The sequence below is a fragment of the Hyperoodon ampullatus genome (assembly GCF_949752795.1).
Source record: "Hyperoodon ampullatus genome assembly, chromosome: 1".
NCBI lineage: Eukaryota > Metazoa > Chordata > Mammalia > Artiodactyla > Ziphiidae > Hyperoodon > Hyperoodon ampullatus.
In genome coordinates this window covers 221,565,205-221,579,398 of record NC_136914.1, presented here as the reverse complement: position 1 = coordinate 221,579,398, position 14,194 = coordinate 221,565,205, and the positions used below count along the sequence as shown (strand labels likewise).

Below are 14,194 nucleotides of genomic sequence, written 5' to 3'. Positions count from 1 at the left end.
CAGCCAGCTGGAACTTCTGGGTGTGTCACTTGCTGCTTTTTTGCCCCTGAAGCCCCGTGTGGACTTATTTTGTTGTCTGGAGCGCCTGGCTTTAGATAAAAGAGCCCCTGTGAGTGAGCCCCGGGGGATATATCGTGGAAGAGGGTGGGAAAGCATCCAGAGGGGGTCATGGACCAGCCTAGCCCAGGCCTGCTTGGAGAGTAGAGGGAGGGGAAGGGGGCCTTCCTCTTCTCTCACTCTGGAGACCTCTGCTGGCTCTGGGTTCCAGAATGTCCTGGGAAGTTGAACCAAGTCCAAGGCCTCCTGGCCCTTGGGGATAGGGCAGGGCCCTGCCTCAGCCTGCCCCCTCTACCACCCCCCACCCCTCTCCATCCATTCCGCTTTGGCCTGAGGTCTGGGAGCCCAGGAAACCTGCCCTAAAGGATGGCCTGGTTAATTGGTCTGTGTGGGGACAATGAGAGAAAACCAGATGGCAAATGGGGGATGCCAGAGGCAGAGGATGGCCCAATCCTGCTCACTGTGTGGGCTCAGAAGTGTGACTCCAGGGAAATGGGGAGGCCTTGCCTGAGTGCCCAGACCCAACCCAGTGGCACCCTGGAATGGTAGGGTCCACAGGGACTGGGAAGGTGAGAGCCCAACCGAGAGTTGAGGGTCAGTCTGTCCCTGGGGTCAGCAGAAAGACTCCCCAAAGATGTTTCTACCTGAATCCTGGGGATCCATGAACCGGTTAGCTTACATGGCAAAATGGCCTTTGCGGATGTGATTGAGGTCACCACCTTAAGAGAAGGGGATTATCCTGAATTATTTGGGTGGGTCCATCCGATCCAGGAGTAGAGAATTTTCCCCAGCTGGGAAGATGGAAGATTTGGCAGAAGGGGAGAGAGTTGAAGCCCGTGGAGGGACTCAACATGCCAGTGCTGGCTCTCAGATGTAGAGGCCACATACAGGACCAGAGAGAGGCTGCTGGAAACGCCTCATGGCCAGCAAGAGAAGGAACACAGCAGCACCCGGGAGTGAAGACTGGCCAGGCTGATGGCCGGCCAGTGAAGAGGACCTCAAGGCTACCACCTCCGGGAACTCACCTCAGCCAACACCTGTGTGAGCCTGGAAGATTCTTCCCCAGAGGCCCCACTAGGGAATGCAGCCTGCTGATGGAAGCCTGGATTTTAGCCTGGTGACACCCGCTCAGACTTCTAACCTGCAGACCTGTACCATAATAAGTATGTGTTGCTTTCAACCACTAAATTTGTAGTAATCTGTTACAACAGCAATAGAAAACCAACGCAGGCCCCATTTCCCCAACATCCCAGCCTGAAAGATGAACACAGAGTTTTCCAAGGACATAAGCTACTTTTTCAAAAGGTAGTGTGAGCTCCCTGCCCTGAAGACAGGAAGCTGCTCATCCGATGAACCAAATGCGCCCTGTGACCGCCAGGACGTCAGCCGTAGGGATGACTCCACTTCTCTCCTCACCCAACAGGGTCACTTCTAACTCAGGAGCAGGGCTCCGCCCCCCCGACACTTTACTCCTCGGAACCCTGGGGACCTGGGTTCCTCATTCATAGCTCCTGAAATAGGATCATGGTCAGGTTGAGGAAAGGTCTGTCTGGCCGGTGGGGAACCCGTGTCTGATGTGGAGCCAGGGACGGGGTAGGGGTCAGGAGAGCTGGAGACTAGGCTTCGGGCTCTGATTTGCTTTAGGACCTTGGGCCGATCCTTTCTCATCGTGGGTCACGGTTCCCCAACCTGTAAAACGGCTCGAGGTTCCTTCTAGATGGAAACTCCTTTGAGTCTCTGGGGAAGCAAGCGCCCAGCACTGGCCGGCTTCGGGAGTGCGGGCAAAGGGGGAGGTTTGGAGACAGTTGATGGGGTGGAGGGGGCCCCCAAAACCCGGCTCCAAGGGCTGGCCACCGCGGGGTCGGCCGGAAAGGGAGGGAGGAGGGAAGGGCGGGGCCGGCCCCCCTGCGCCCGCCCCGCGTCTGGGCGCGCCCCTGCCCGCCCCGGCCCGGCCCAGCCCAGCCCGGCCCAGCCCAGCCCAGCCCTGAGAGCGGGTCACACGCGCCGCCGGCCGGCCGCCTCCGCGTCCCGTGCGCCCCGCTGTTGAGGCCGGCGCCCCTGCCCTGCGCCGCTGTCCGCGCCCGCCGCCCGCCCGGCGCTCCCGGCGACCGTGACCCTGCCCCGGGCGCGGGGAGGAGCGGGCATGGCCCGCCGGGGGGCCGCCGCGCTGGCGCTGGCTCTCGCGCTGCTGGCGGTGGCCCTGGCCGGGGCCGCGGCCCAGGGCGCAGCCGTCGAGGGCCCCGACTACTACGTGCAAGAGATTTGGAGCCGGGAGCCTTACTACGCGCGCCTGGAGCCCGAGCCCTTCTCGCCGCCGCTGCCCGCGGGGCCCGGGGAGGAGGAGCGGAAGCTGCGCGCGTCTGAGCCCAGGCCGCCCAAGAAGGCGACCAAGCCCAGGAAAGCTCCCAAGAGGGAGAAGTTGGCTCCGGAGACGCCTCCGCCAGGTAAGTAACTTTCTGCGCTGCGCGGCCCGAGGGGGCGCCCGTGGCTGTGCGGCTGTCCCGGCGGTGGCCGCCGGGTCTGAGGCGACCGCTGGCTTCGCTGTCCGTGTGCCTGGGATGAGAGACCCGTGAACCTCCCCATCGCTGCCCCCCACCCCCTTCCTAGGCAGTGCACTGCGCATCCCGCGGGCCGCTCCGAGCGCCCTGGAACTTAAACCTGACTGGCGGTTCCCTCTCAGGTAGAGACAGACTGTGCAGTTGGGAAGCTGGTCCCAATGCCCCAAGTTTGAAATTTCCTGGGCAAAGGATCTTTCTGGAGGACACTTCTTCCTCCTCTGCCTACTTTTACAGTCTTCTCCCAGGACGTTTTCTTGAGAGTGAATTTCCTATTTGGCGATGTGATTAGTTGGTCTGTTTTGGCACCGTGGCCTTCTTGGGAGAGCTCAGCGGTGGGCCTTTCCCCAGGCAGGTTCCCCTCTCGGCTTCCTCCCTCCTGCTTTCTGTGGGTCCCTTGAATCCTCTGTCCAGTAGGGGCAGGATGGCAGAGCCTCTGTCGGGGAGCCTTGGGCTGCAGCTGGACTCCTGTGCCGGAGGAGGAGGGATTGGGGAAGCCCAGTGGCGCCTGAAGCCGGCCGTCTCTCCCAGCCTTCTCAATTGCATCCCCACTTTGTGCCTTCCCCGTCTTGGGGACATGACTTCCATTTGGTTTCTTACACTCCTTGAGAAGGGGGACTTTCTCTGCATTGTCCCAAATGTTCTTTGCTCAAATTGCAGAGGGTTGCGGTCCTAGTATTTAAAGATTGAGGAGTGAGGCAGGATTGTGGCCAAATTCTCCGGCCTTGTAACGGTCTTCCTTGAAAGGAGATACATGCCAGTGGCACCATTACACAGCTCCTGGCATGAAAGGCATCACCTTTGTTTGGTTAAACTGTTCACAAAAGATAGCAGCGAGGCAGTGGGGAAGGAGCGCAGATGGCGGCCCAGAACTCTTGAGTGTGTGGGCCCATCTCAGCAGCTCCTTTCCACTTACCTGGAGGGGGAGTCCTGCCATATTTCAGTTTGTGGGCGGCTCTGTACATCTGCAGGCAGTTCTGTGAGTTGTGTAACCCTGAAGAGAACCATCCGGAATTCCCTATATTTTCTGGGGAATTATGAACATTAAGATTTGTAAAAACCATACTGGTTTAGTAACAGGAATAGGAGTGGGAAAAGACACTCATATGTGTAGACCATCCGCTGCGACTTTATTTAGGAGATTTATGGACAGCCGTCTCATTCATTCTTTCAGGGGTTCTGAGGGGTGGGTATTCTTGTGACTTGACAGATGAGGAAACTGAGGCTCTGACCACGTAGGCAAGCTGCTTAGGGTCACTCGCTGGCGTGGGAGATTTGGAAGCCCTTCTCCTGTGCTTTTAACTCAAGACCTTTTTTGTTTGGTAGTTTGAATCAAGCTGGCATGTGTTTTTGTTTTTTTAGTATCTGCTACGTGGTTAGCACAGCACTGGGCATGGTTGGGGGAGGTGGGTGGGAGACACATTTGTTAGGTTCTGGTGTTTACTGGGGGGACGGCAAGGGGAGCATGGAAGAAGCCCCAGACCGAGAGTCTGAGGACTGCACTTAATGCCCGGGTCTGGGGCTCAGCACTCAGCTTCCAGGACCTCAGCATCTTTATCCGCTCAAGACGACTAGTGCCTGCTACCTTACTTGTCAGCTGTTTGATGAGTTTTTCAACAAAAGCTTGCAGTGTGTCAGCTCGTGGTTGTGCTAGTCCTTCTGAGAGTTCTTCATAATTCTGCAGGTCCTTACCGAGAACCTTTCCAACATCAGGTGCTGGGGGAGGTCCTGGGGGAGGGGTGCGCAAGACAGCCCTGGCCCCGCCCTCCTGGAACGCACCAAAGTTGGTGGCTTGGAGAAGGTTATTGCAGGTGTGTTGAGGGCTGCATTGCTGACTCCCCAAAATAAAAACAGGGCCCTGGAAATTCCAGAGACTCAGCTTCTGGAGGGCTGCCTCCAGGCCTCCTGCCTGGAGTGTGTGTTTCTAATAAATTGTGTGGGGCTTTTCAGAGCTCCCCGACTCTGACAAACAAAGTGTGACCTTGGTCAAATATTTTCAAGTCTGTTCTCCCCATCCCGCCTTTTTGGGCACTTGACCACTGGAACCCTTTACCCTGGACCCCAAGTGGGGGAGCTTGGTTAAGACTGACTTTGATGAGGCGGGGGTCAGTGATAGTTTGTGCAGTGAAATTGCAGTAAGAGGAGATGATTTTGCCCCCCTTAAGGGGTGGCTTGACATATGTACTGCTCGTGATATAATAGAAGCATTCGTTTCTGTTTGTCGTGAACTTCTGGACTGGGTAGATGGTGCCTGCTACATACCAGGCACTGTCTAGACACTGAGGTGGGAGTGAGAGGTTAGATTTAGAGAAGAAAAAGAATGTGAAAGCATATATAATTACTCATTGAAAAGTCTGTCATGTGCTTTGTCTTTGCAGATGATGAAATATTTTCCAGATAGCTGGTATCTTGCATAAAGCCTGGGCTCAAGGGAAGATGGAAGGCAGATGTTCTGTGCATCAGGGTCTAGGAGGGAGTCTTGTCTGAATCCCATAGGAAGGTTTACTTAAGGAGCCAAGGGCGTTGGGGATTTGATCTTGGTGTGAGTTTGACTTTGCCCCTTGACTGTTCTTTCATGCTACCACAGAAATGTGCAATGGATGTCATGGGCTGACATTCTCCTGGAAGTGGCTTGGACAGCTGAATCCTTTGGTTAATTGAGAGCATTGCATTTTTCCACGAGTGGCTGACAGATTCCGGAGAAGTAGAGCCCTGATATGCTGAATAGGTGGAATCTTAAATTTTTTAAAAAGTTTTTATTTGGAAATAATTATAGACTCACAGGAAATTGCAGAAATAGTGCAGAGAGATCCTGTATACCAGGGGTACCCAGTACTGGTCCATGGCCTGTTAGGAACCAGGTGGCACAGCAGGAGGTGAGTGGCGGGCGATCGAGCGAAGCTTCATCTGTATTTGCAGCCGCTCCCCATCGCTCACGTTACCGCCTGAGCTCCGCCTGCTGTCAGATCAGCGGAGGCATTAGATTCTCATAGGAGCACGAACCCTACTGTGAACTGCGCAATCGAGGGATCTAGGCTGCGCCTTATGAGAATCTAATGCCTGATGATCCGAGGTGGAGCTGAGGCTGTGATGCGAGCGCTGGGGAGCGGCTGCAAATACAGATTGTCATTAGCAGAGAGGTTTGACTGCACAGAGACCATAACAAATCAATGGCTTGCAGACTCATCAAAACCCTTTCAGAGAGTGGCAAGTGAAAACAAGCTCAGGGCTCCCACTGACTCTGCATTATGGTGAGTTGTATAATTATTTCATTATCTATTACAATTTAATGATAATAGAAATAAAGTGCACAATAAATGTAATGCGCTTGAATCATCCCGAAACCATCCCCCCACCCCCCGTCTGTGGAAGAATTGTCTTCCATGAAACCGGTCCCTGATGCCAAAAAGGTTGGGGACCGCTGCTGTATACTCTTTTCCCAGCTTCCCCCAGTGATAACATCTTTTAGAACTACAGTACAGGATTTCTTAACCTTGGCAGTCTTGACATTTTGGGGCCAATGGTGTGTGTGTGTGTGTGTGTGTGTGTGTGTGTGTGTGTGTGTGTGTGTGTGTGTGTGTCTCGGGGCAAAGGCTGTCTTGTGCATTGTAGGATGTTTAGCAGCATCCCTGGCCTTGACCCACTAGATGCTGGTAGCACCCTCCCCCAAGTTGTGGCAACTAAAATGTCTCTAGACATTGTCACATGTCACCAGTGGGTTGAGAATCACTGCTATATACAATATCAAAGTAAGAAATTGACATTGGTACAATACTTTTAACTTTTAGGTTACATTCCCTGGTTTTCACATGCACTCATTTGTGTGTGTGTGTGTGTGTGTGTGTGTGTGGTTCTCTGCATTGTCTCACATCTGTGGATTCATGGAACCATCACCACCACCACCGTCAGGATACAGAGCTGTGAGAGCCTTTTCTGTGGTGGAGTGGGACTCAGTATCATCACATTTCTGAGGCCCTCATCGTGAACATCAGAAACTCCCAGAATTTTAGAACTTCAAGGAACCTAAGTGCTCATTGCATGCAAGTTCTTGTTTATTGCAAGATTCCGACAGTGGACAGCTCCGTGTTAAAAAATGATTAAAGAAGACACTTTAGGTGATATAGACTTTTTTTTAACACTTTCATGAAATGGACAGTCTCCTTGTGGAGAATGGCAAAATGGGGCAGGAGGCAGGACGGTTTTATAGGACAGAGAATAAAGAACAAGGAAGAAGGACATAGAAAACATCTGGTTGGCTGGGGTGACACCGTCCACTTTGTTTGGGGTGAGAAGAGCCAGAGTTGGCTTGGCATTGGGGAATTGGCTAACTATTTCTGACTAAGAGGAGATTGTTAGGAACAGGAAGCTTATCTAAGTTTTGTTTCCTGATGTGGCACCCCGGGTAAGAGCAACTCCATCTTGGGCCTGGAAGTTTACTTTTTTAAAATTATTTATTTTATTTTTGGCTGTGTTGGGTCTTTGTTGCTGCACCCGGGTTTTTATCTAGTTGTGGCGAGCGGGGGCCACTCTTCACCACGGTGAACGGGCCTCTCACTGCAGTGGCCTCTCCTGCTGTGGAGCACGGGCTCCAGGCACACGGGCCTCAGCAGTTGTGGCATGTGGGCTCCAGAGCACAGCCTCAGCAGTTGTGGCATGTGGGCTCCAGAGCACAGCCTCAGCAGTTGTGGCATGTGGGCTCCAGAGCGCAGCCTCAGCAGTTGTGACGCACGGGCTTAGCTGCTCTACGGCACGTGGGACCCTCCTGGAACAGGGCTCGAACCCGTGTCGCCTGCATTGGCAGGCGAATTCCCAACCACTGCGCCACCAGGGAAGCCCCTGGAAGTTTACTTCAACACCAATCTTGGCTCACACGTTTCCACTGATGGACGCACACCACCTTGCGCGGTTGCTTATCCATTGGATAAATAGTACTGACTGCTAGAATGTTCTTCTTCACAGGGACCTGGCAAGCTGCTTCTCTCTAATTCCATTTATTCAGCTGTTTCTAGCCAAATTCAATATTTTCTAGATCCCTGCAGTTGGAATGCTCTGAGGTCCAAAGAATGAGTCTCCTGGCCCCAGTTTTCATCGTCCCAGGGTGAAGAGTGAGATGAGGGACCACATTCTGGGCATGGGAGTGGATTTGGGGTGTACTTCTCATGTCATCTCCAAATTGATGGACTTGGTTTGGAGCCATAGTTTTTGTAGAGAAAAAAATGGAACAGAGAAGTAAACCATAGTTATATAACTGATTTGTCTTTTCCCTCCCAAGTGGTAGTAAGAAACAAACAAGTTAATAAACAAGACTCTTAATAGGTGATCTGAAGCTGTTTTGTTCTCCCCCCTCCACGGGGTTAGAAGTAGCCTTTAACTTTTGGGTTCCTGCTTGTTTGTTGCTTTCTTCAAGGACTGGGGAGCATGCGCCTCTGCTGGAATACACGCCCGCCTGCATTGCACCCATGGTTTTGGTCCACGGTCTTGAGTCCATGGAATTCTCAGAGTGGGCAGTGAGCCATGTTTGTTCGTCTATCTGTGCCCCGAACTGGAGAGTGTGCACTTTGTACTGTGTTGCCCCGGCTTGGGGCGGGGAGGCGGGGTGGGGGGCGGCGGGCAGGCGGCGATAATCAAAGAGTTGTTATTTGAGCATATTTGGTTGTAAACAAAGCCCTTTCTGTTATGCGCTGCCAGCTAGTTGCTGGAAAGAGCTTCACTTTTAAGCTTTTGCTGCAACACTCTTCAGGGCGTCTTGCAAGGTTTGGCCTTCAGATGGAAATGTCTTCTGCTGGGCAAAGCTGGCGTGTGAGGATTAGATGAATGTGTTTGTAAATATTTCACTATATATTTTAAAAGCAATCACAAGGCTATCAGCACACCTAAACAAATAACAAGAAATCTTTATATCATGGTATTATATGTTCTCTTGAAGAGTTAAATCCAAAGTGTTTGGTCCAACTCCCTACAAAATTCCAAGGGAAAGGACTTTTTATAAAAAAGGTCTTCTCATGTACATCAGCAAGCAGCTTTCTAAGACACCACCTCTGTTTCCAAAATGCTTTCCAAAGTCAGCTATTCGCGCTGGCAGATCTCCTCTCGACTGTGCCCATGGTTCCAGAAACCAGGGTTTGTGCATGGATAATGCCGGGACAGACACTTGCGTGTTTGGGGAAGCTGGGTTGGATGCTGTGGTTCTTGAAAATAGCCATCGCGTTTCCTGCGTGCCCCGAGCATCCCTGGCTGCCAGACCTCACGGTGGATGGTGCCTTCAGTCCCATGGCAACAGCAGCCTGGGCCCTGGAACCTGGCCACGCCACGCGGCATGCAGGATCTTAGTTCCTGACCCCGTGCGCCCCGCAGTGGAAGCGTGAAGTCTTAACCACTGGACTGCCAGGGAAGTCCCTTGGAACCTGGATTATTGAGGTGGGGGTCTCTGCTGGATGTCTGAGGTGGCCAGGGAGCCTGAGCTCTCAGGCTTTGCGCCTCCAGCAATGGCTCTGCCTTCTGTGGCCTTCTGAGGTCCCTGCCCCCATCGCTGCTTTTCTGGGATCATGAAACCCATAAAACTGGGGTGGCTTTGGATGGCTACGGGAAGGGCTAGTGTTCGTAACTGGCTGGGATCCCATCGACTACTGATCTGGGTATCGTAGGATGGTCAGAGCCACGCAAGACACCTTCAAATGTTCATTTAAGACTCTAGATTTTTATGGAATACTTGATCCGTGAGAGGCACATGTAAGGGTTTGGCATAGTTTCTTCAGGATTCAGAGAGATTCAAAATCCGGCTCTGCCACTCATGGGCACGTGTGACATCTTCACACCTTGAATTCCTCACTGTGACAGGGGAATAATAATAATAATGATAATAAGCTTCCCAAGGTGGTGTGAGGTTAGAAGGTCGATGCACAGCCTCGCAGTCTTTCGAGGGACAGGTCAGAGGCAGCTTCTACCCAGTGTCCTCAGGTTCCCCAGCTACGTTGAGTCCTGATGGGTCCCGCTTAGCAGTGCAGCCCGGGTTATTGGCGTTCCCTTCTCTGAGTCTCACTCCCTCCACTTCTTCATTTGTGCTTCATGAAATCACCTCTCACATTCACTCCTGCCTCCAAGGCCTTGCCTCAGGCTGGTTCCAGGCAGAACCCAAACGGAGACCAGCAAGTACCAGCAGTGCCCCCTGCAGGGCTGGCACACCCCACCTGCTGTGGTTACCGGGGTATCTCTTTAAAGGCTAGGGGCTTCTTGCTTGGTTGCAGGTCAGGAAGGTGGCTGCTGCTGCACAGAGGCTGGGTGTGGCTTTGCCTTATGCCCTGGGGACCCTGGTGGAGGCCAAGTCTTCTGCACAAGACCAAGGTCTTTCTTCTGCACAGAAGGCCAGCCCAGAGGAGGACACAGTCTGATCAGCTAGTTTCCCAGGGAAGACACAGCCGAGCAGGAGGAGGGGAGGGCTTTTGATTGATTGATCGGTTGACTTTGATCCAGCCCTGGTAAAAAAGTACTTAGAAAATTGCACTGGCGCTTCCATCTGCAGCCCAGACCATTCAGGTCACTGATGGACGGAAGCAGGCACGTCCTTCAGCCACACAGCCCCTTTTTTTTCAGGCTTCACCTGATCCCTGGGAGACCTCTTTCTTTTTTTTTTTTTTTTTTTTGCGGTACGCAGACCTCTCACTGCCGTGGCTTCTCCCGTTGCTGAGTACAGGCTCCGGACGCGCAGGCTCAGCAGCCATGGCTCACGGGCCCAGCCGCTCTGCGGCATGTGGGATCTTCCCGGACCGGGGCACGAACCCGTGTCCCCTGCATCGGCAGGCGGACTCTCAACCACTGCGCCACCAGGGAAGCCCTGGGAAACCTCTTTCTGCCAGGAGCTTGACTGTCTCAGATTTGGGAACTGGATAAGGACACAGGCTGTCCCCTCCCTGTGTCATGATCCTTTTCTTGCCAACACACACAGGGAGCACGAGTTTCTGATTTTATTTATTTATTTTTTTGGCTGCTCCGTGCAACCTGCGGGATCTTAGTTCCCCGACCAGGGATCAAACCCACACCACGTACAGTGGAAACCTGGAGTCTTAACCACTGGACCGCCAGGGAAGTCCCGGGAGCACAGGTTTCTAACCGCTTTTGTTTCGGCTTTTCACGTTCACCTGCAAGGTCCTCCTTGGTCCCATGGTGTTTGAGAAAAGCGGAATTATTGTCTGTCCCGGTGCCGCGAGGCTGCCTCTCTGGGGAGCTCCCGAGAACCTGCAGTGGCTTGGTTTCCCGCATGGCCTTCCTCCTCATGTGGGTTCCCTCACAAGAGCCAGGCAAGCAGCTTAGGGCGGGGCTGAGTCCTTCACGAGACCGAGTGCAGGTGCCAGAGGGCTGGAATTTCTTGGGAAAATGCAAATATGCAGCAAAGAATTTTTTCGGATTCTGGGGTTGCTACTGTAAGCTCCTAGTATAGAGAGGGGAAAAAATAGTTTCCTGTCAATCAAGAAGCATGATATTTATCACCATGGACCAGAATAGAATATGTGGCCTGCATTGGCAATTCAGTTTGCTACTCTTAAGAAATTCAGTTTTGTCACGCAGCCCAGATGGAGATTGATTTTGTTCTGGCTCCTTCTCTGTACATTATTTCCACTTCACTCTTTCTGTCATCTGTACAGACCATATGCTGCCTTTCTTGCTGTAAGAGAAGGGGCAGGGAAGGGCCTAGGCCTGGCGTCAGGCTCCTGCTCTGCTGCCTCCTGGCTCTGTCAGTGACCTTGGGTGGGTCTCTTGTCCTCTGAGCCTCCATGCCCCCCTCTGTAGAATAATGTTCATAGCAAGCTTCCTGCCCTCGATGGGTATTTGCCAAGATCGTCGAATGTTTTAGTCTGTGTGAAAATGCCTTGTAAATTGTGCCTCATGCGCCACGTGTTGGCTGTTACTCTTCCAGCAACTGGGATGGTGCTTTGTGACGGTGGGGACTTGGGACTAATAGGAAGGGTGAGAAGGTGGAGGCCGTCTTTTATTCAGAGGTCACTGCAGGTCAGGCATGGCCCTCAGTGCTTTGATGTGTGTCATCTCTTTCCTCTCCGTAACTTCCACCGAGGCAGGTACCATGTCTCCTTATTTCACTGATGAGGGGAATTAGCATAGGAGGGGTGAGGTGGGTCCCCCGAGGCCACACATGGTTGGTGCGGTGGCAGAACCTGACCACCTGGGGCTGGAACCAGATCTGTAGGTACATGTCCTGGAAGTGTGTCTTCCCTGGAGAAGGTGGCAGGTGCCCTGCCTGTTTTCTCTGTCCCTTTGCCACTCCCTGCAGGGAATCTGTTCCCCAGCTTGGTCTCAGGGGTGATAGCACATCTGCCTCACATCTGGGCCATTATTGGATTCCCAGAGCTGAGTACAGGGCGTGGGTCCAGCCCAGGGGAGTGAGGCTGAGGGTGTTCGTGGGGCTGTGTCCTCTGACTGTCTCCCATGCTGCCCGTGGAGGCCCCGTAGAGGTTGCCCAGGCAGAGGGAAGGCCTGCAATGAATGGCCGGCTTCCAGGGAGGGGTTGGATGGCTTTTTCCTCTCATATTTTGTAAAACTTTTTCTTCCCTTAACATATTATCTTTCTGCCAAATCAGACGCTTGATTCTCAAAAGTTATGGCACCCAATTTTCCAAACAATCAAGATTTTTACAGACCCTCGATCAGGCTCTTTCAGAAGAAGTCATCTTTGGAGGTCACCGGGCTGATATTCCTACCCACAAAAATGAGACAGATGCCGAGGTGACATTAGGCTGATGTCATCAGATGCACTCAGATTGGCAGTCTTCCTCCTCTGGCCTTTCTGAATGTTTTGGTTTATTGATTTCCTTGACCCGAGGAGGACATTTAATTTTGTGATTTTTTTTTATTTTTTAGCTTACATGAAAAATGAAAGATATGCCCAGCAGGTATCACCCAAGAATATGATGGAGAGAGAATTGCCTGTGGCTGGGCCCAGTGCACCCTTGAATTTTTTGAAGATTTTCTTGATAAATTTTTTTTTTTTTTTTTTTTTGGTGACTGTAGAACTATCTGAAATGATTTCATTAATTGGCACAATCCACTAGATGTTTTTGGTATTTCAACTTGCTTTTTAAAATCCAAACTAAGTATCTTTCTCCATAGACCTTCCCTTCCTCTTGTTGTTGTCTCATTGGTCATCTACTGACTCACGGTCATTCATGATCATTTGTTCCTCACAGACTTAACCAGACTCTGGAGGGAGGGCAGTGAGCAAAACCAGACACAGTTCCTGCCCCCATGAACAGAACAACATGTGTTACATGTGTTTGATAATGCTACACAGGACAGGCGTGCAGAGCCATAGTGGGGGCTGCTGACACCACACCCAGGTCCTCGTTTCCCACTGGCACACCCATCCCACAGCTGCTGGGGCTTGGCTCTGATGGCTCACAGCTGCTCCCCTCTCTGGAGCATGATCCTTGGAAGGCGACAACTCCCACCACCCCACACACACCCCTCCCCCGCAGTAGATCAGTCTGTAGCCAGAAGCGAACCAGCATAGGAAAAGGTCTCAAGATGGGGCAACACTGTGCAGTTCCAGCTCCAGAGCTCCCCATGGGATCTGGCAGAGTTAGACTCTGCCTGGGAACACAGCCTAGCTTAGCTCCTTCCTCTGCCTCATCTTGCTTCCTTCCTTCTTTTCTCCTTGGAGCCCTCCCTCAGTACATCACCTGCACCGAACCCCTGCCTCAGGCTCCACACAGAGGCAACTTGACCAAAGACAGGTGCTTTCAGAGCCCATCCAAGGAGACATTGATGTAGGTGGGGAGTTGGGGAAAACCATCTCAAAGAGGGCATGGCCGAGCTTGGATTTGCAAGATCAACAGGAGTTAAATAGATGGAGAGTGAATGGAAGGATATTGCAGGAGGAGGCACGGCACATGCCGAGTTCTGGTGGGGCAGGAACTATGAACTGCGGGCTGAGAGGAAGCCAGTGTCTGTGGAGCAGAGAGAGAGTCCAGTGTGAGAGGAAGCTGGACGGGCCCGCGGGGCACTCCCTGGGCTCCAGGAAGGAGTTCCTCCAATTGGTGGGCAGCATCATCACACCTCCAGGTACCCAGCCGGGGCCTTGGAGAGTTAGGTGGGAGGAGCCCAGCATGGTAGGAAATCTTACCCCGGGGTCAGAGGTCTGGAGTTCCAGCTCCATTTTATCCATTAGACGTGGTGTCACTTTTGGAGCCCCAGGGAGGGTCCGAGGTACTCCACAGGACATTTTGCGGTCTTAGAACAGTAACCACCTGCAAGTGTGCCTTGTTTTTATTAGGAGTGGTTATTCCCCTGGGTGTTCACAATAACACACTTCCTTTCCTTTAACCACCGGCCTTTCTTTTAACCGGGAAGGCAGAGGGTAGAGACGGCTGCTTTGCAGGAGAAGACGGCTGAGTCCTCACCAGCCAGGGATGATTCTGACATATGTGACAGTAAAGGCATCTCTCTCTCTCTCTCTCTTTTCTTTTTAGGTAAAAAGAGCAACAGAAAAGGCGTGAAAACCAAGAGCTCTGAGAAGGCTGCCGGTGATGATCACAGGGTCCCTGTGGCCCGTGACGCTGTCAGAGAGGGTGAGT

At 52.6% G+C, this 14,194-nt stretch overlaps 1 protein-coding gene across 1 annotated transcript in view; it reads left to right on the top strand.

The window, feature by feature from the left end:
- Window positions 1-2,138: 2,138 nt before the first annotated feature.
- LOC307060869 (inactive carboxypeptidase-like protein X2) overlaps window positions 2,139-14,194 on the top strand; it is a 34,911-nt gene continuing 22,855 nt past the window's right edge. The window contains exons 1-2 of the mRNA XM_079715705.1: window positions 2,139-2,501; window positions 14,090-14,188. Of these exons, the coding sequence (XP_079571831.1) occupies window positions 2,201-2,501; window positions 14,090-14,188 (400 nt within the window). The 5' untranslated portion in view covers window positions 2,139-2,200. The remainder of the gene's footprint in view (window positions 2,502-14,089; window positions 14,189-14,194) is intronic.